At 36.8% G+C, this 22428-nt stretch overlaps 1 protein-coding gene across 1 annotated transcript in view; it reads left to right on the forward strand.

The window, feature by feature from the left end:
- Window positions 1–236: 236 nt before the first annotated feature.
- The window catches only part of mettl24 (methyltransferase like 24), a 57731-nt gene continuing 35539 nt past the window's right edge, over window positions 237–22428 (forward strand). Inside the window, exon 1 of the mRNA XM_038304192.1 lies at window positions 237–895. Within this exon, the coding sequence (XP_038160120.1) occupies window positions 584–895 (312 nt within the window). The 5' untranslated portion in view covers window positions 237–583. The remainder of the gene's footprint in view (window positions 896–22428) is intronic.

Consider the following 22428-nt stretch of genomic DNA (forward strand, 5'->3'; position numbering starts at 1 on the left):
CTTTTTCTTTTTTTTGTACATGCTTTATAAAGAAAGCAGTAGACCTGGGAATGAATGTTAGGAATGTCTGCAGGGCAAAGTTGTTGAAAGTCAGGGGGACAACCAGCAGATGCTGAGAAAGTCTTGTTAAAGGCTTGAGCTGATAATTTGGCCCTGCCCATATCTGGAGTTATACAGAAACCCGAGATCCATCGAAAGGGGAAGGGACTCCAAGAAGGGGGAAGAGACACAGAGATGTGTGCATGTTTGTGTTAGCCTGATCGCTAGAACAAGGAGAGCATATTGGAGTGGTGTGTGTGCTTGGTGAAATTGCAGCTTGTGAATTTGAGGAGGGAGTTCCCAAACATTTCAAAGAGGGCTACACATGTGTGCACCAGCATCTGCTTTCAGAAACTCCATATTAAGATGAGCACAGTCCTGCAAGAGAGGATACATTCTTGTGAGTTTGGGTTAGAAGACAGGGGATCTTGACATATTAGAGATTCATTAACTCCCTTATTGATATCTGAAGAATGGAGGGAAATAGGGTAAAAGCTGCAAAAAGAAAGCAAAAGGAGTGACTTTAGAGTACCAGAAAGCCCAGATGGACATGTGTGGAGAGAAAGTCAGCCTGAGTTTGTTGCTTCGCTTGGCTGTTTTACTTATAGCTGTATGTTTATGCATTCATATTGTTTACCTGGAAACAAGTTGGCAGAGTTCTCCTCCACCCTTGACTTTGGGACGTCCCTCCCATCATGATCTGAACTGGAGTCAACAAACCAAGATGAAAAGTGGCTCTTCAAAAAAACTGGAGAAAACATATGAAAGCAGAAAGTCCTCTCTTTGGACTCTCAGAAAAAAGGAACATCCCCACCCATCGCCGGCATGCTGCCCACCACTCCATCCTCACAAAAAGGTATGGTTGATATGCACCATTAACTCATTAGGTCATAATTACTCTAATCAGAGTTCTTGTACAGTAATATCCAGTATCCTAACGCTGTTGTAACTGTAAAAAGTGGCTTAATGAGGAGCTTTTTTTTCTCTCTGTGAAACAATTTAAAGTAATTCCTGATGGCAGTAAAGAAGGGACTGTGAAGAGAAATAACATAACTTTAAAAACTAAAGCTATAAAAATGGGTCTGTCACTTTGCAAAGCTTCTTGGCTTTATTTACAAAGGTCCAAAATTTAAACAAAATGTATGGTTGTTCTCTTTGTGTATAAATAAATATTAAGATGTGTGGCATTGATCTGCATTAAGCTCACCCAACTCTTCATCATTTTTAGGTCTTTAGAATTTTAGGATTTTTAGGTCTCTGAAAGCATCATTTTAACCCATGAAAACTGATCATTGATGCTAAAATAGCCTCCCAAGATTTTTCTCCATTATGCTGCTTTTATCCTCCCAATAAATGCAGAATGTAGCACATTCTTTCACAGTTTTGCGTTGTCTTCTACACAGTTTGTGCCTAATTTTAAGTAAGTCTTTCTCTGTCTTTCTTTCATCAATGGTTTTCTTCTTGCCACTCTCCATAAAGGTCAGATCTGTTGATTGCAGAAATACAAAGGTTTTCCCACAAAGTTTACCACCAGATTGTTCATCACAGCAATTATACAAAAATTGATAATTTGGCTGCTTGCTAGCTTTTATAAACAATACTGTCCTCAATTGGCAGATGGCAATACTGTACCTTTAGAGGTTTGCAGTTGTGTCAAACTCAATCCATTATGCAGTGAATGACACCCAGTGAGTTGTTCAATGCCTTTCAAAAGGTTTTAGAACTGAACCCAAGTCTAAATCCCTTATTTAACCTTTGTGCTTTTTGGTTTTATTGATGATTTTAATTTCATTAAAACTTTCTTTTCTGGTCTTCCTTGGCCTTCCAAGAACAGCTAATTTATACAAATTTTAGATCCCATAAGAGTAGTCTTTGTTTAGTAGACAACTTTAAAAGACAGGTATGTATTATTTTCATTCGACTTCACAAAAAGGAACCGTTGTGAGTTGTTCTTTCAATAAAGGTTGTGACAGTACCATGTCAAAATATGGAACAGGTTTTGGGGTGTGAAAAACTTTAATCCGTTGGTGTCTTGGTGATAAATCTAAACATCCCTTCCAGGGACATGTTTAAACTGCTAACACAAAAAAAACTCCAGGAGCTGAAATTTTAACTCATTAAGATTTCATTCCCTTTGTTTTGGGTTTCTTTTTATGTCGTACTCTTTGATTCCTCTCTGTCATTAATATTCTCATTCATACATCTTCACTTTGTTGCTCCCTTCGATTCTCTTTCACTAAACAAAACATGGTCCCTCATACGCATGACAAATCTGCTTTTGCTTGATCTTTATCTCATCTCTTGTTTTTTTCTCCCCACTGGTTTTCCTTATTAGGTTTCTTTAAAGAACTCTACACCCATTTGAGCTTCATCTTTTTATATTTTTATGATCTAAATTACCTTGAGACAAATGAGCAACAGTGATGATGACTTTTAAATGCCACAAAAATTGCTTGAGGGCTATCACGCCAGAATGAGATGTGCACTTGTTCGCTATCAATATTACAAGGATGCCATATGCTGACTTTCTGTGATTCTGAGCACAAATGTTGCCTCCTAAGATGCCTTGGAGGAGACTCTGTAGGAATTCTGTGTCATGTGTTGCTTCTTTTTAAGTGCCTCTTTCTCGCTTCTCTCATTCCCCTTCACTTTACTCCCTTTAGGCTCTCATCTTGAAGATCACAGTCCTATTTTGCTCTGCCATGTTTAACATTCCCCACTCTCATCCTCCGTCTTGCTTTTTCTAGTCTTATGTGATAGGGGCTTGCCTCTCATTTTGTGTGCCCCTTTTATTTCTTACACACTTATTCATGCTATGTATATAAAGTTTTAAGATGGAAAGCAGAGCTGATGTTCTGCAGAAAGAATAATAAATGCTTTTAATGTTTGTCATATTTAAAGAAAAGTCTTCATGTTTTTAAACATCTCTGTCATTACATTAGCTAGAATTTTAAAGTGTATAAAAAAAAATCTGAATATCTGTCCTGTTTACTTCATTTCATCTCCCTACTGCAAACAGAAATATCTCAGTTTACAGTATGTTCTTGCAGAGCATAAACAGAAAGTAAACTTTACAGATTTCTATTCCGGAGCTCTGTTTAGCTCTGAATATTCTTGTCCATTAGCAAAACCAATCAGGAGCAACTCAGTAATCTATAGCATAGTGGTTGTATTTCCCTAATTTGGTTCAAAAGTGAAATATGGCATTACATTTACAATGGTGTTTTTAAACCTTTTGCCTTTTTTAAATTTGAGGATCAAAATTTATTGACAACCCAAAGTTCAGGCAATTTTTATTAATATCAAGGTATTTTATACTCTGCAGTTAATTCCCTGGTTTGGATTAGATGGAGGCGATCGGACTGCGGCTCTGCTCAGAGGATAAAGGAAGCCCAAGAGGCAGCGTTTAATTTAGATGCGTTGTTGACTCTTGGTTCTCTCATTATCCTTTTAATAACCCCAAATATTCTCAGGGAGGTTTAGGCCAGGCCAGTTTGGTGGCAGGTGTAAATTCCACCTGGAAAAGGAAATTGGTATCCTCATAGAGCTTTTTAAAACAAAAGGCAAGGATTAAATGCTTTAAATTGCCCCTGGTAGGCAGCTGCACTCACAATGAGATGGATAAAACAGTGTCTCCAAATATAATCACTGTGTGGAAAATGTTTCCTCTCTTTTATGTATATATTAATATTATGGAGCCTTTAATTCCAAATAAATGGAAAATACATATTTATTTGAGCTATATACAAGATACAGCTGTGTGTGGTGACTATTGAAGGAATGAAACCAGCTGTAGTAAAAGTTATAAATGTTCCTACACATTAAATTCCACAGTGTTAACATGTAAAGTTAAAGAACATTGAATCTTACAACCACTTTAGTAAGATATATACTACGTAGAGTTCTAATTTAACACTGATTCAGAGTGGGACCGAATGCACTCTTAAAGGGTTACAATAAAACTGCAAAATTTACGGTGGAGGATTCTTGATCTGGCTTCCCTTCACAATCCGCTCATGGCTACCTTTATCCCTGATACTTATGCACTCTGTTCTGTTTCCTTCCACAAAACTATACTATATAGTATTCTTGGTTTTGAAAGACTAACATCTGGATTTTTTATGCAGGATACTGTAAGCCATAACTGTTGGAATAAACAGTAATAAAAGACATCAAATATATTAATGTGTGCTCAGATTTTTTAAAGTAAATGGATAATTTTTTTTTTTTATAAACTGTAAAATTATTGAGCTGTGTTGGTACAAACAGTAGATACCAAATCTGCTCGTCAGAATATTCTGTTCTGGCTTGTTTTCTTTCATACACTCATTTTTAATGTATAAATTAATGACAGATTTTCTACTTGGATATTATTGAATCTTGCCATTGATTAACAATCAGATTAAGACACGACTTTAAGTTAGTGAAGACCAGTACTGTTTCAATAAAATCCCTCAGGAAAATGATCAATTCTGAACTGTATAAATAAATAGCATTACTACACAGTGTATTATCAGAATATCTATCTTAAATGTATTAGTCATTTTCCCTTTCAGTATTTTCTATTATTATTTCAGTTATATATGATAATTTTTTAATGATCTAATTAGAAAAATATGTATTGCCAGTTTCTGCATTTTTGTAGAATCCAACACTTTTAAGGATGTATTCATTATTTGGTACATTACCATCAAGGTTTTCAGTTTTAACTGCTAACCTACTGATATCTTTAAGCATAATATCTGAGAAAAAACTGACTAGTACAACTCCTGACATTTATAGAAGTACGCTCTTCCTCTCAACAGGAAGCACTTGTTTGTTTTGTCTAAATTGTTTTAATTTCAAGGTAAAATTATAACCTATCTACTGAGCTTCATTTAAAGAACAGCTGGATTTCTGCTGAGTTTACATCACAAACAGCTGGACTCTAATATCCAACTGGTGACCCCTAAATGTTTATGTTCACATTTATTGAACGGTGTCAGTGTAATAATAGCTGAATACATGAGCATGTAGACTTTTAATGTTTTGTTTTTATTTATTTTTTAAGTAAATTAAAGTTTGTTTTTTTTCTGGTCCACCTTAAAAGACCTGTATAGACGCCCAGTGTGTGGCTGATCATAACCTTCAAAGACAGGGTTTCTAGTCTCAGCCGAGGTCGGTCTGGTTTGGAGACCAGCAGATTCCGTCTTGGTATACCTCTGGCTTATTCCAAACGCCACAGAGACACCCAAAGGAAAGTCTGGGGGTCTCTGCTAACACTTGTTCCTCCATTACTCTGATTCTTAATAAGCAGAACCCAGAATAAGTATATGTGCATGCCACATTTTTCAGGCGTGGTGTGTAAAAAAAGAAATAAATGAAAAAAAAGTTGCTGCTCAGCTCATTCAGTTTGCATAAAACACAAAACAAACTCTTTTAAATCAATCAATCAGTCAATTAATTAAATCTTTAAATGGTAATGCAGTTCTGGTTTGACAAGATGAATACAAAGATAAAACCCTGTTGTTTAAATTGCTTTTAACCTGAAATTCAAATGCTTCATAAGTATGGAATGTTATGTAAACCGGATGGAAATGACCTGCCTGCTGATATCTTAATTATGCTAACCAACCTTTGAGGCATTCAAAAGACTCCTAACTGGTGAGTTGCAACACAGGTGCTCAGACAAAATAGACAAAGCCATGATTTGTATAATAAATTGATGGTTCTGATAAAAACTGCTTGCTCTAGATTTAATTTTGAGTTTCATTTTATAACGGGCAAAACGCACTCTAACCTTTTAAGATATTTGTTTGTAAAAAGAAAACCCATGTAAACCCATGGACCCCACCCAATACTTTTGCAGGACTTTTTGCTAGTCAATTGGGTGGGGACCCATAAAAGAACTTTCTTGTTGTTACATGATAAAATGTGGAAAAGTTTAAGTCCAACATGTTCTTTTGCAAAACTGAGCCAAAATTTTATATATATATATATATATATATATATATATATATATATATATATATATAAGCTGTTATAACACAACCAAAGCCCAGGGGGCTTATGCAAATTGTTTGTATTTATTAGGCCATTATTACTGCAAAGCAACATCTACAACATGCAACTAATTCCCAAGAAACACCAGCAGACAAGCAGCTGAAAATCAATTCAAAAAGGGGGAAGAAATATTTCATAAAGTTATTTTCAAAATCTCACTCAGGAGCATATCCTCCAAAGACGGCAGGAGAAGCTAGGCTGTCAAATGCTGTCAACAATAAACTCTGATTGTGTTTGCTTAAAGGAGACTACCATGGGGTTCTTAGTAGTACAAAACAATCTAACAGAAATCAATTCTCTAAGCTGTCAGACACCCAAATAAATATAAACACATCTTCTTTAATTATTTACATAACAGAGGTTTTTTTTTTTTTAAACCACTGGGGAAAGACTAGAAGAAGGAGATGCATTGGCCCAAACAACAACAGCCAGGATAGGAGAGAAAGAGAAATAGACATGAAAAAGAGAAGAGCAGATCAAACAAGCAGCGATGACTCAGCCGCTGACTTTAATACAGTTATATACAGACTGCAAGGCTAAGGTTGAAGAGACACACTCTGACACACTCAGAAAATATGGAGCCTACACACTCCAGTGAATTTCTCCTGCCCTGACCGAAACACTATCCTGAAAAGAAGCAGCTGCCGTGGGGGTTTTAGGGTCACAAGAAGTGACCACATGACATCATGATTTAAAAGCATTTGCTTTCCTTGTCTGCTCTTCCGTTACTTACTGCCAGCAGGTATTGAGATGCAACCTTGTCTGAATGGGGGAAGTTAAGACCTAGAGGAATATTTTAGTGAAAGGACAAAAGAGAATATGGACATGCTCGTTTAAATTTCTTCAGTGGCATTTAGTGGAGTTCAGATCCATGTGCACAGACTCTGGTGAATACATCCAAACATTTCCAATGTATTATATATGATGCTGAAGTAGATTTTAGGAAAAAACTAGCCCCAAAATCTGTAAAGCAGTTGGATAATGCTTGTGTATTTCATCATTAAATAAGTCAGTAAAAATTCATAAAGATAAGGAATTGGATTAAAATACATTAAAAAAAAAAACAATTAGCTGTACAGTATTAGGTATGGGGTGACATGAGATTCTCTCTGCAAATTAACCTTAAGCACAAACTCCAACTTTGAATTCTGAAATAGGCAACATTATTCACCCTGTATGGTGATGAAGTTGTAGGAACTGCTGTTTTGGAAGAAGAAGATTTTAGGTTTTAATCCCTGCTCATCATCTCTACAAAGGGTTTCCATGTTTCCCAGTTCAGGTCTTCTCTATGAGTATATCCCACCTGGACTCCAAAAATATGTCCTAACACATAATTGTTACCTTACTTAGATTGCGTATTTATCGTAAGCAAGGGGAAACTGACACATTTTTCTTTTATTCTGCTAACTGCCCATTTGCATCAATGTTAAAGAATAAGAGTTAAAGGAGATCAAATATCTTAATCATAATAATGACACTAATTACAATATGATGAGGATAATAATTGTCCAGAATGCACACTTGGCTTTCTGTTAGTTGGTTTTCTAAGTCACTATCTGCTAAAATTCCTTCTCCACAAGAGTTTGATTAGGCTTATTGACACATACTGTAATGTTCAATGTCTTCTAAGTCCAATGTCGCATGTGGATGGAGTGAGGACCTCCTTAGTTTGATGTTATACAAGAACACATTCTCTACAATCAGGAAAAGTATTATTCCTATGTTTAATTGCAGAGAAACGTAGAAGAGAAATGCGTTAGAGGAAAAGCTGATGACACTTCTTGGTAGTTTTCTGTTATCTTTTTGGGAGAAGGCATCGCTTATTCTCTTTCTACCAAGAATACAGGACCAAACGATTCAAGATAAAGCAGAAACAAAACTGCAGAAGGCTAAGATATTTTTAATTTTTTTTTAGATACAACAAAATTTGCTTGGTTATTTCCATAACACAAAATTAGTCCAAATAAATATCTACATTTATGACTACTTCTTCCTGTGCTCCATTCAAGGAAGTCTCCCACTGCAGCTCATTACTAGAAATCCATGAATGGCAATTTTGCCTCTGTTTGATTTGACATTCCGTTTGTTTGAAGCCTTCTTTTCTCTCCAAAAGCACATGCTGGATCAAAGCAGCTCTGGCAGTGATCACTCCAACTAAAATAAGAACTGCTTCAATGCTGACAATCTCCTGCAGAGCCTACCTTTATGTCAGAAGATCAGCTTCCTCTTTGCCAATTGGTGGGTTTAATTTACGTCAGTGGAGCAGACATTCTGAGTCACTTATGTCTAAATTTAAGTTCTTATCTAACACATTTTATTATGCATGTGCATGTAATGTTCTTTTTCTCATTTTTATTATTTCAACACCTACATTGTGACCACAAAGCACCTCCTTCAGTTTTTTTTCCCATTTTTAGAAGATCCAGGCTAATCTAAATCTAAGACTTAAAAACAGGAAATCTAAATAAAATGGCTTATACTGATAAAGAGAGAGAGAAAAAAAACTTAAAACATAGAGGTATAAATGTTTATTGGCATCCATAATGGATTTCTTGCCAAAATTAAATGAGGTGTCATGTGCCATTTAAGGAGGTGTATCTTCTATCCTATAACTCAGTGATAAAGCCGGAATGGTAGAGTGATATTTTGGATATTTTTGTTTTAAATCAATACCTTTAAGCTTTTTAGGGCATTTGCTGCTTCATAAATTGCATTTTTCCCCAGTTGTGTGCTTAGACAAAGTTTCCTTGAAAAAACCAACAAATAAAACAAACAATCCAGGCTTAAATTAGTTTAGAAAAAAAAGGCAAAAGGTGCAAAAATAGAAATAAACTGATTCATTTATGTTAACCCTGTATGAACCTCCTCAAATGGAAGATGCAGTTAAATAAGTAGTGGATTACAAATATGTATTTTGACTGCAGTGATGCATTTCTTGTAATCAGAAAACTGTAGGCATAGTCATTTCTCAACAGCATGATCTAGAGCATCTTCATGGTTTTAGACAAACTTTAATGGGACTTCTTTTCATCCGTGGCTTTCTTCCTATATTAACACCAGATTTGTGGAGCGTATTGCAAATAGTTGTCCTGTCAGCACACGGCCCTTACTGAGCTGTGGATCTCTGCAGCAGAATTTCCCTCACAAACCACAATTCTGATTCTTTATCATGTTCTGTCACATGAGAACCCTTTAAGAAAATATTGGAGGTAGTGGTTGTAATTGGACAAAATTTAAAGATTTTTAAATCTTATCTGAAAAAGGTTAGACCAAAGAGAAGTATCTTTTGATGTTCATTTTTCTAAACCAAATATGCCCAATAGTAGGTCAGTTGTTACTGTATACACTGATAAATTAGCAAAGCTGAAGGACAGCTAAGGATTTAGCTCAAGTATTTTTTGCATCAGATGGAGTGCTGTACTGGGTTACATTTTAGTATATTTTAAACTTTCACAGACATTATTTTAAGATTAAGTTCATTTATTTTCTAAAAGTTTTCCACCAATGCACAAAAATGGTTCTTAACCAATCTAAGACTGATTCTTTCTGTTCTCTCATAATGGTTTAACTAATATGAGAGAAGCAACATAGTTATTGTAAAGCTGCAATTGAAATTATACTCCTCGATAGACTGCAAGAACTTCTTGAAACAATTTGCAACCTCCTGCAAGTGCTGAGAAGAAAAAAATATTTTAAGCCCTAATTTTCACATATGCCAATTTAAACAAAAGTAGACGTTCACTTTGCAGCTTCTCCACAACCAATCAGTAAATACTTTAAATTATGTTATTTACAAAATTATATATATATATATATATATATATACATATATATATTTGTATAGTTCATACAGTGTCCTCAGTCTTATTTCACCGTAATTGTACTCTAAGTATGTGGAAGGATTTTCCGCATTAATTCCTTCCTGGAGATTTCTCCCAGAGAAGCAGAATACCATTCGCATGTCATATGCATTCAGCTTCAACGGCCGTGACTGGCAGTGCAAAGATCAAACCCACAAACAAAGTGGAACCATGGATCCTTTTAGACAGCCCGTCCCGTTTCTGACACAAAAAAGTTGTGACACCCCACAGAAATGATGACTTCACCGCCTAGCAAAGATCGGAGGACACATTTATGGACATGATTCCCACTAGCAAAATAGAAAATAATTTCAACTTGTGACAAAAGTAAATCTGGGTAATAGCTAACAGAAAAAAATATTTTATTCATTAACAATTAAGAGGGCAAACTGGATGAACAAAATCTGTTATTTAACTCAGTTAGTGGCTAGTTTTAAAAAAGGTGTGCATGTATATCTATGTATCTAAAAATGTACTGTTTGAGCAGAAAAAATTCCTCTCAAATTAGTCAGACAGCAGCTGTGTTTGATTTCAGCGGCTGCAGAAAGGGTTTGTTCGTTTTTTAACCTAATAGACAGGCTTCAGGACATGTCTGTTTTAAAATGTTTATAAAGGTAATTTTGCATAATATAGGACCTTTGAATCACAGTAGCTTTATTGCATTGCTCTAGTGTTTCCTTATAATAAGCTGCTTTCTCTTTAAAACAACCTGACTGCTCTGTAAGCTTGTGGAATTTATACTAAGCAGAACCCCTGCAGTGAGCGTGGCCATTTCTTTGGGTCCTTAAAGACTAGGCTCTACAAAGACTGATGAGGGCAGAAAGGCGACGTTAGAAAAGAATGAGAGGGGCTGAATTTTGTAATCCAAAAGGTGTGACTGGAGTCAGTTTGCAGACATGTTTATCTGCAGAACCAGAGAGTCACAAGTAATCAATGGCTTAAAGGCTTGAAATGTCCAACCCCCCCATCCAAAAATCTTAGGTTTATTGCCAGCAATACACCCTGAGCTGTTAGGTTTGACTTTCATTAAAAAGGAAAGCTAAATCTGAAATATTTAACATAAGAAATAATGGAAATATCCACTTTGTCATTTAAAAATACATATTTTTTTGTCCTTGATAATAGCAAATGCAAATTTTACCTAATTAAGTGATAATTTTACAGTGCCTGTACAATCTTGGTGAAAAAGAGTTTTCCCTTTAGCCTTTAGGACAGGTCACAGGTGGCTCTCTAAGTGTGAAAATAACTCAAATCTAATAGACTAAATAAGAGGTATTACAGTTGTGCACGAAGCCATTTGCCATTACAGATCAAACAAAATTTAACATGAGACAAAATAAACATCATTAAGTTTAGTTCAGTTATTAAGAAACAGGCAGCTAAGCTGTCCAAACCAACATGCTCCATTATGTGAAATTAAAACCACTTTAATCACCTAGACCAGAGGTCTTCAACAGGGGGTCCGTGACCCCTAGGGGGTCCGTGGAGGTACTGCATGGGGGTCGTGAAACTTTTGGTTGATTCATTTTTTTTTTTTTTTTATATTCCCTCCTGAATTGAAATGTCTTTAAATCCACATTAACATGAATTCATCACACTGTAGGAAACAGATAAATGAAGGCAGAAGATGTCTTTCAGTCATCAATGCACACATTCAGCGACACACAGCAGCTCTTTCAAGCTGGGCACAGTTTCATTCATCACTTTCCTTACATTTCTCCATCTGTAATAGAGTGACTATAGGACCAGGTTGATATAACACAATTTCATACAATATATATAATTAGGGGGTCCCCGCTCCATCTTGTCATCAGTTTGGGGGTCCTTGGCCTGGAAAACGTTGAAGACCCCTGACCTAGACCATTGCTTGGTTATTGTCAGAGAGTTTAAATCAAGAGATAAAACTTGTCTGATAAAACAAATGAGACTATACCATAATTTAACGATGTTCTTAGAAAATATATGGATCTGCAGGTTGCTCAGCAGTTAGAAATTGTTATTTTGGACATTAACAGAGATCTTTACTGGCAATATGCATGTCACAGATGTTACATAGTTAGACAAGCTGTAAATTATCTTGGTAAAGTGTTTTGTTGTAGTTCTATGTATAATTCCCAGTGATGACTCTCCTTTACAGAAAAATTGTGGCTGTGTTGTGTACTGTTCGCACAGGGTGTCTCCCTGCTGATCTATATGAAACTGTTGAAACCCTTTTGCTGGGCTCATCCCTTATTCCTTTTTCCCACAACAATAACGAGCCCAGCGCCATGATCTGAGCAATCTTCTCCATCTGTTAAACCTTAAGTTCTGTTTTATAGTATGTTACTATATTGAGAAGTTATCTAAAGTGAGGTTTAAACCAGTTATTGCCTCCAGGCAAAGAACTGGGCATGAAAGGCTTTAAAACATTATGGGGGCTTCTTGACAAATATTTAAGAAATGATGAGAGACAATATTGCATCTACTAGTTAGATCAGGTTAGAAAGTCATTTCTCAATCTACAGAAAATCAACAAACCACAAGGTGAGAGATTATCTGAAAATGGAAAATAAGAAAAACTATGGTGAATCTCTCCTGGATTGGCTAAACTGCAAAACTTACTCAATTAGTATTTTGACAACTCATCTATATGGCCCTAAAGAAACCTAGAACGTCAGTTAAAATACTGCAGGCCCCCCTTGTTTCACTTAATGTCAGTGTTATATGATTTAAAATAAAAAAGAGAAATGGTTCATAAGCAAACAGAAACAAAGTCTCCATCTAATAAACTAAAAAAAAAAATCTTATTCATAGCAATTGCAGACCTAATCTTTGTTTAACTTAGTGTTAAAATATACATTTTACACAAATATATTATGATATATATATATATTTTTATCTATTGGAAGTCTTTACCCTTAATTTTTGACTGTGCAAAGTTTAGAAAAAATTGTGCAAAGTTATTTTGGGAAGGCACAGCACAAAGGAAGCTTTCAGTTCAACTACCCTCTCTCTGCAAGGTTTACATAAACAACTCAAAGAGTAAAATCCTGAGGATGAGCAGGATCCCTATCGATCTCAACGAGAAATCTTGAAGCTTTTTCATAACTGCTAATCACAGCCAGATGTTTCCAGCAGGATAACAGAAGTACTTGAATCCACATTAAAGAGCAGTTTGTTGGTTATGTCTGCTCTACTTAAGGGAAGCGGGAAGGGTTAAACTGTCAGGTCTTGATTCCAGATCAAACAATGCTCCCTTCAGACATAGCCGCCTTGTCTGGAACATTCCAGAAAGTCCTGAATGTCCTTCTCTGTTAATATGAAACAGTACATTGATGTCTATAAATGAAGGCTTCAGTTCCTCTCATAACACTTACAATGGGCGTTTGTTAAAAACATACAAAAGATCAGCTGCTGAATCATGTTAACTCTGCTTAATCATACCATTAAAATAAGCTTTTGTTTTACAATGTATTATCTGTTATGTTTGACCTGGAGGTTTTACGAAGATATTTCCTCTCAAATAATCTTTTAAACACTTTAAACAGGTTTCTAGAACATTTTTAAGCTTACGTGACAACTACTGAAATTAATGTGATGCTGTAGCCATTCAAATGTTAAAATGCTCTCTTAGGGCAATCTATAAGGTGAACTATTTAAGCCATTGATAATTTTCCAACCATTTAACTTTGACAAATGCAGCCTTAGAAAGGTGCGGAAACAACTGGAACAATTTTTGAAACTGTCCAACACTTAATGCTATTTGAAGCATAAATACTTCATCTTGGTTTCAGAATGAATTACATTTCAAAACTTTAAAAATGTCTCATTCTTCTAATACTTAGCTACTTTAATATAGTAGCTTGTTTCATAATTATTTTTGTCCAATACTGTTTTTTGTCTTTAGGGCCTACAACATGATCCATCCTAATGCTAAGATGAGCTCCTAATTTTCAGCTTTTGCCCATTCTTTCTACTCCTAACACATGTTGAACCAAGGACAATTCCTTATTCACAACAACTCAAGTGCAGAACCCTTGGGAAATCTTGATAGGTCCCTCCCACTGCAACACACCCAATTAACTGCGCTGCAATAGAATGATGTCAATTTGTTCTTGCAGCTCTGGGGGAGAGAAGTTACTCTGTTCTTCAAGAATATATGTGAACTTCAGCCTCTACTTAGCCTTACTAAGTCAGCCTTTTATCATCCGAAGAACATTTCCAAGACATTTAAACAACTAATGTCCAAGCAGGATCTAAAAAAAACATGCATTTAATTCAATTCAATTCGGTTTATTTATATAGCGCCAAATTCACAACACATGTCATCTCAAGGCACTTTACAGTTCAAGTAGAATTGATTACTGCAACAGTGTCTTCACAAGTTTGTTTAAAAAGTCCATCAGATAGCTGCAACTGATCCAAAACGCTAATGCTGGAGTTCTCACTAGAACTAAGAAAATAGAGCACATGAGACTGGTTCTAAAGTCCTTACCTTACTGGCTTCCTGTAGCTCACAGAACAGACTTTAAAATCCTTCTGCTAGTCTATAAATAGCTGAATGGATCAGCACCTCAATACATAAAAAATTTATTGTCAGTGTATCAAGCTCCCAGACCACTCAGGTCTTCTAGTTCTAGTGTACTCTGTACACCCAGAACTAGAACCAAACATGGAGAAGCAGTAAAAGAAGCATTTAGTTCCTATAATCAACCAATCTGAAACAAAATCACAAAAGACTGTAAAAGTACTGAAAGTCTGAGTTCGTTTGCGTAAAAGTTAAAAATCCATTTGTTTAGAGCTGCCTTTGACTGTTGAAGTTAAACTGTTAACTGAGGTATTATTAGTTTAATGTTCTGGTCCAACTGTTTTATTTGATTTACTACCTGCTTTTATTGTGCATTATCTTCATTTACTTTTATTTTTGTTACATTTTATTGTTTAATTAATGCAAAGCACTTTGAATTGTCATCGTATTGAATTACCCTATACAAATAAACTTGCCTTGCCTTACTATTAATAACATTATCAAATAGCTGTTGCCCAAAAAGCAACAAATGATTGTACACAGTATGCTCCGCCTTGTATGTGCACTATGTTAAAAATGGCAATCTTGCAGCAGCCTTGCTTAAATATGCATTTACAGGTGCTGGTCATAAAATTAGAATATCATGAAAAAGTAGATTGATTTCAGTAATTCCATTTAAAAAGTGAAACTTGTATATTATATTCATACATTACATACAAACTCATATATTTCAGATGTTTATTTTGTTTAATTTTGATGATTACAAATGACAACAAATGAAAATCTCAAATTCATCATATCAGAAAATTAGAATATTACTGAAGACCAATAAAAACAAAGGATTTATAGAAATGTTGGCCAACTGAAAAGTATGAACATGAAAAGTATGAGCATGTACAGCACTCAGTATTTAGTTGGGCCTCCTTTGGCCTGTATTACTGCAGCAATGCGGCGTGGCATGGAGTCGATCAGTCTGTGGCACTGCTCAGGTGTTATGATAGCCCAGGTTGCTCTAATAGTGGCTTTTAGCTCTTCTGAATTGTTGGGTCTGGTGTATTGCATCTTCTTCTTCACAATACCCCATAGATTTTCTATGGGGTTAAGGTCAGGAGAGTTTGCTGGCCAATTAAGAACAGGGATACCATGGTCCTTCAACCAGGTACTGGTAGCTTTGGCACTGTGTGCAGGTGCCAAGTCCTGTTGGAAAATGAAATCTGCATCTCCAAAAAGTTGGTCAGCTGCAGGAAGCATGAAGTGCTCTAAAACTTCCTGGTATGTGGCTGCGTTGACCCTGGACCTCAGAAAACACAATGGACCAACACCAGCAGATGACATGGCACCCCAAACCATCACTGACTGTGGAAACTTTACACTGGACTTCAAGCAACGTGGATGAAGTGCCTCTCTTCTTTTCCTCCAGACTCTGGGACCTTGATTTCCAAAGGAAATGCAAAATTTACTTTCATCAGAGAACATGACTTTGGACCACTCACCAGCAGTCCAGTCCTGTTTCTCTTTAGCCCAGGCAAGACGCTTCTGACGCTGTCTGTGGTTCAAGAGTGGCTTGACACAAGGAATGCGACAGCAGAAACCCATGTCTTTCATACGTCTGTGTGTGGTGGTTCTTGAAGCACTCACTCCAGCTGCAGTCCACTCTTTGTGAATCTCCCCCACATTTTTGAAGGGGTTTTGTTTCACAATCCTCTCCAGGGTGCGGTTATCTCTCTTGCTTGTACACTTTTTTCGACCACATCTTTTCCTTCCCTTCGCCTCTCTATTAATGTGCTTGGACACTGAGCTCTGTGAACAGCCAGCCTCTTTAGCGATGACCTTTTGTGTCTTGCCCTCCTTGTGCAAGGTGTCGATGGTCGTCTTTTGGACAACTGTCAAGTCAGCAGTCTTCCCCATGATTGTGTAGCCTATAGAACTAGACTGAAAGACCATTTAAAGGCTTTTGCAGGTGGTTTGAGTTAATTAGCTGATTAGAGTGTGGCACCAGGGGCCATCAATTTTGAACCTTTTCACAATATTCTAATTTTCTGATATGATGAATTTGAGATTTTCATTTGTTGTCATTTGTAATCATCAAAATTAAACAAAATAAACATCTGAAATATATGAGTTTGTATGTAATGTATGAATATAATATACAAGTTTCACTTTTTAAATGGAATTACTGAAATCAATCTACTTTTTCATGATATTCTAATTTTATGACCAGCACCTGTAATTTAGGTTAACCCATCCCCCCCTAACCCCCCCCACTCCATTTAGCTTAATTAAAACTGTTCTATTGCCAAAACAACTTCACAGTTATTTTAAAGATTATCGGTTATATGACCAAAAAGAAATATATTTCTGGACCTTAAAGAAGAGATCAACTAAAGTTTCAAAGCTCAGTCATCAAGCTGCCAAAATCAATTAAAAACATGTGGCAACTGCGTGAAATTTTTAAAATGTAATTATTTCGACAAGTGGATGGTAAAGTGTGGTGGTGGTAGTAGAGTATTTGCAGCTGTCTAGACTCTCTCTCCAAAATAAGAGGATCAAATGAAATAAAGTCAATTGTCATAAATCCAGGGTAAAACACACAGCTGCATCTAAGAAAACTACTATTACAAATGAGCAAATATCTAATACAAAGCCAGGCATTGATACCTATATCACAATTTTATTTAAACCAAAGTAAATGGTAAGCTCTTAAAACATCAAGGGTTATTAAGGGTTTATCAATGCTTTGTCTTTTTTTGGAAAATAAATTGTATGTATCTAATCCATACTTTATATCTGTTCCATTTATGTATTTGGACTGACAGTCAGCAACGATGAGAATAATTAACATATGGTGGGAAAACACAAGCTGAGTGCTGGTAAAAATACCACAGCTTGACACTAATTACATGAACGTCTTATATAATGACTTACTGAACACCACCCCTACTGCTTTTAGTTTGTATTTACAATTGCAGCAATAATACGTGTAAAAATATGCAAGATATACTGTCAGGCAAAAGTTCAAACTGTATCAAATTGAGTCCATGCATTGACTTTACATTTCTCTGTTCTGTCTGGATGTCAGTCTGTGACTTGTTCTTTGTTTGCAACTCCATCTCAGGAACTAAGTGTCATATGGTGCTCAGTATGCTCACTCTGCTCTTCCCAACAAGGCATCAAAGACAGCTCTCCTAACTGGGATATTTTCCAGGAAGCCAAGCAAACACTTGAGCAGAAGCTTTGTATAGAGGGATGCACAGTGGTAACAATAAGGCCCCCATATGTCACAAAAGATGCTAGCCAAGAAAATCAGATTCATATTAGATCAACTGAGGTTATAAAAGGTGTTTTAGGGGGCAATTTTTATCAAACTTTTGGATCTCCTGTATGAGTATTTGACCTCCTGTATGAGTATTTGACTGTTCTATAATAATTACAATTGACTTTGTCTCACTACATCTATGTGATTGTACTTACGAACAAAGTCTCTGTGATCTGACATGAACTGTGGTTTGAAGCTAAAGGCTGATATAGTGGTTTTACTTTTTGGTATTTAAAATTAACATGCATAATTGTTCAGTCCATCCTCTCCGAGGAAGGTAGGACCCAGACTATGGACTGCCAAACGAGCTGCAGCGCAGAGCCGCCCAGAGTGTCCCCGATGCAGCAACCTCACTGAGCAGGCAGGAATCTGATCCAAGTCAAGGAAAACAGATTAGACAGGAACAGTACTGGAATCCAGAAGTACGCCTGGTCAGGGGTTCCGCTCCACACAGGAACAGACAGATCCAGGTTTCTAGGAATCCACAGAACTGAAGCCCGGTTCAGAGTTCCGTGTGTCGAGCAACAAGCTCAGACAGACATGCACAGATGCAGACCACCAGGCTCAGTCGTTGAGGGACAGAGATGAGACATGGTACCAAGATAACTGCGAAACTTTAAAATGGTCTTCACCTGGAGCCAGAACACAATCAGTAGATGACAAGACAAATACTGAAAACCTCTCAACCCACTGGATGGAAACTTGAATCAAGGAATAACTCAAACCAACAAAATAAACCCAAAAAGACTGAGTGGATGTGCTCTCTTCGTCCTCTGGCATGGGAGCTGGCTCGGATTTCGTCTGCCTGGCTGTGTGTTTCCTGGACGGGGCCGCCTTTAACAGCTGCTTTTTGTGTCTCTGCTTCTGTCTCCTTGAACCTTAGTCAGCCTCAGCAGATGGCCGCTCACACTGAGCCTGGTTCTGCTGGAGGTTTCTTCCTGTTAAAAGGGAGTTTTTCCTCTCCACTGTCGCTACAAACATGCTTAGTGTGAGGGATTGTATTTGAGTCAATGAGTCGATGCAATCAACTGGTTTCCTTAGATAGAAAACTTTGTATCAATTTGACTGTATGATCTGGTTGAACTGTAAAGTGCCTTGAGATCACATGTGTTGTGAATTTGGCGCTATATAAATAAACTGAATTGAATTGAAAAAAAAAAAAATCAAACAATGATCTGGCCCCGATAGCTGCGCTAAACCAAATATAAAGCAGAACGAGCAGGTAGAGGAGATCAGTGATAATTAGGAACCTATCAGAATTAGGTAACCATAAAAGAAAATATGAAAAACTACTTCAGTTTCTGCCATTTAGACTTGCTGTTGAACAATACTTAACATGACAAATAACAAATAACAAGACAAATACTGAAAACCTCTCAACCCACTGGATGGAAACTTGAATCAAGGAATAACTCAAACCAACAAAATAAACCCAAAAAGACTGAGTGGATGTGCTCTCTTCGTCCTCTGGCATGGGAGCTGGCTCGGATTTCGTCTGCCTGGCTGTGTGTTTCCTGGACGGGGCCGCCTTTAACAGCTGCTTTTTGTGTCTCTGCTTCTGTCTCCTTGAACCTTAGTCAGCCTCAGCAGATGGCCGCTCACACTGAGCCTGGTTCTGCTGGAGGTTTCTTCCTGTTAAAAGGGAGTTTTTCCTCTCCACTGTCGCTACAAACATGCTTAGTGTGAGGGATTGTATTTGAGTCAATGAGTCGATGCTATCAACTGGTTTCCTTAGATAGAAAACTTTGTATCAATTTGACTGTATGATCTGGTTGAACTGTAAAGTGCCTTGAGATCACATGTGTTGTGAATTTGGCGCTATATAAATAAACTGAATTGAATTGAATTGAAAAAAAAAAAATCAAACAATGATCTGGCCCCGATAGCTGCGCTAAACCAAATATAAAGCAGAACGAGCAGGTAGAGGAGATCAGTGATAATTAGGAACCTATCAGAATTAGGTAACCATAAAAGAAAATATGAAAAACTACTTCAGTTTCTGCCATTTAGACTTGCTGTTGAACAATACTTAACATGGATTTTGTTCAGTTGTGAAGGCTTTCAAAATATCTATTCTAGCACAAGAAAAATGAAAATCTCTTACTCCTTTGACCACACTATAAATTTCTCTACTTCTATCTCACTTTGTTCATTCCATGTTGTCTGCACTTCATACACCTCTTCAGTCCTTCTAAGTATTTCTCTTTTCTTTAGAGGAACTCTTTTTTTAGATTACTTCCTTTATTAGAAAAAGAGGGTATTATAGGCCTCCGGTTTGATTCTGTTACACCCCATCATCTTCTTGATTCAATTAGAAACAGTGAGAGTGGATGGTCTAAACAGGGATGATGTTACACAAAGCTGAATCACATCTCATCTGACAGCCAGTCTACAAAATACCTATATTAGTCATAAAAATGGATCTTAGAAAGCTGATATTTCGTATAATTATTCATTGTGTGCTCTTGAGCGAGGAAACGAAACAAAAGACACAGAACTGACAACTAAGACATCTATATCAGCTTTAAATTAAGAATTATCATGATCTGGTTTTGATAAACTATTCAAAACACAATGTGGAAAACTAGATATGCTAAAAATGTGATTCCTATATTTTGACATAAGCTAAAATCTAAAATGTCATACATTTTTTGACAAAAACATAAGTAATATAGACATTGCAAAACACTTCTTTGCAGTAAAATTGTCTTTTTTTAAAGAAGGTCTTTGATATCCCTCCATCCATCCATTGTTCTATCTCCTGCCACTAAAATGTCAGGATCAAAGGGGCTAGCGTGTATCTCCAACAGTCTCTGGGTAAAAGGTCAGGATACACCCTGGGCTGGTCCCCAGTAAATCTCAGGCAAACAACCCTACACATTTACATCTAAGGGCACAAGGTAAACTAGAATTAATCTCCGACTGGGCTTGAATAATTTCGCACCAATGTCTGGGAACAGGTAGCTTAAATAGAAGCAGGAACAGGTGGATCAGATTTGACACAATGAGCACACGGCGGAGCAAAGTAGATTTGAGAAAAAGAGCCAAACCCAGCATTAGGTGCCAAGATCAACTTCGTAAATGGATAATTTAGAAATACAAAAAAATGTTGTTATTCTTGCCTGACTGATCACTGTCCTTTACATTTTGCCCTGCTCCTCACTGCCAAGCTAATTTCTCATTTATTTCACCTGTGATTACCACATCAACTCCCATACAAAACTCACCTCCACTCTTGGCTTTACCTCTGCTGGTTATTTAGTTAGTTCCAGATTTTTGAAAGCCACCATGTAAATACATATCCAGCATTTATTCCTTGCTTTGCCAGCCTGCCTGGTAACATCTTGTTCTGTTTCCCAGTTTCCCCCTCTACTGGATTCTCTCACCTCTTCTCTATTCTGAACCGTGACCCTGATTCTGACTATTGACTACCGGCCTCAAGCATTAGCCCTTCTGATTTGTTTTCCTGAATCTGTCTACATGGTTTTGATCCTGCTTAAATATCTCTGATCACCGATTCAAGCCTCCTCCCTGGATCTGTTCACCCATTACTCTGATTGAATTGCAGAACCTGTTTTTTTTATTTGACCATCAAGAGCTTCTTATATCCAAGCTAAACCTAGCCCCAGTCAACTACAAAGACAGTCATCAAACTCCAACATACAGTGTCTTGGTACCAAGTGCACTGATGAATATTGTTATGCCTATAGAGTACATGGTGTTTAATATTGGTAATCTATGACCTGCACGGAAGTCTAATAATGAAACACCTCTTGGGTTCAGAGCTTGGGGTCAGTTTCTCCTGATCACTCTGCCCCAGGTGTCACTGTAATTTCCGACATGGCCATTGAAGTCCCCAAATAGAATTATAGAATCCCCACGAGAGGTGCTATCCAGCATTCAGGCCAGGGACACTAAGATATGAAGGAGCAGGGATGAGAACCTCAGCCTCCAGGGTAAACTCCGACATGAGATGGCAGAGCTTGGAGGAGACAAGCAGCACTCTCCTTGGAATCTTGGCACAAGCTGTGACTCAAATCTGTTTTTCAACACGTTAGGATTTCTAACAGACAGTGCAGATTTAAATATTGAAACAATGGGAAATTGAAATATAGATTGCTCACTAAAAAAAACATGCTGCCAATATGGCATTAAACAGTAGCTGTAAGTTAGAAACACGTTCAGTGGTTGTCTGAAACAGGTCAAATACACTAATATGTGTCAGTTCTTGATACGTTATGCATAAGTTATGCACAAGTTACTCATAGGTTTTGGATAAGCTAGACACCACAACTTATAAATAACTTACACTTAAAGTATGTCAACGATAAAATAACTTACCTGTAACTTGCCGACGTATGAGCATATGCTGGTATACGTCAATGCCCATTGATGTACTTGCTGTATGTCGACGTGCTTTTGAGCATGCTTTAGCATGCTGATAACTTAAACAAAACTGACCCGTAACTTATCCAACATATGCCAGCGTTTTTGCCAGATTTTTCATATGTCAGGCATATGCTGGCTAAATTGTCAAGGTGTGGCAGGGGCTTAAGGCTTTTTTGATTTTAGTTTATTTAGATATTTTGCTACTTATCTCAGACTCAAAATTTTACTTGTTTTTTTTTTTTTTTTGGTTAGCCACAATACAGAGAAACAAAGAA

Source organism: Cyprinodon tularosa, unplaced genomic scaffold (genome assembly GCF_016077235.1).
Source record: "Cyprinodon tularosa strain WSP-4 unplaced genomic scaffold, ASM1607723v1 ctg528, whole genome shotgun sequence".
Lineage (NCBI taxonomy): Eukaryota > Metazoa > Chordata > Actinopteri > Cyprinodontiformes > Cyprinodontidae > Cyprinodon > Cyprinodon tularosa.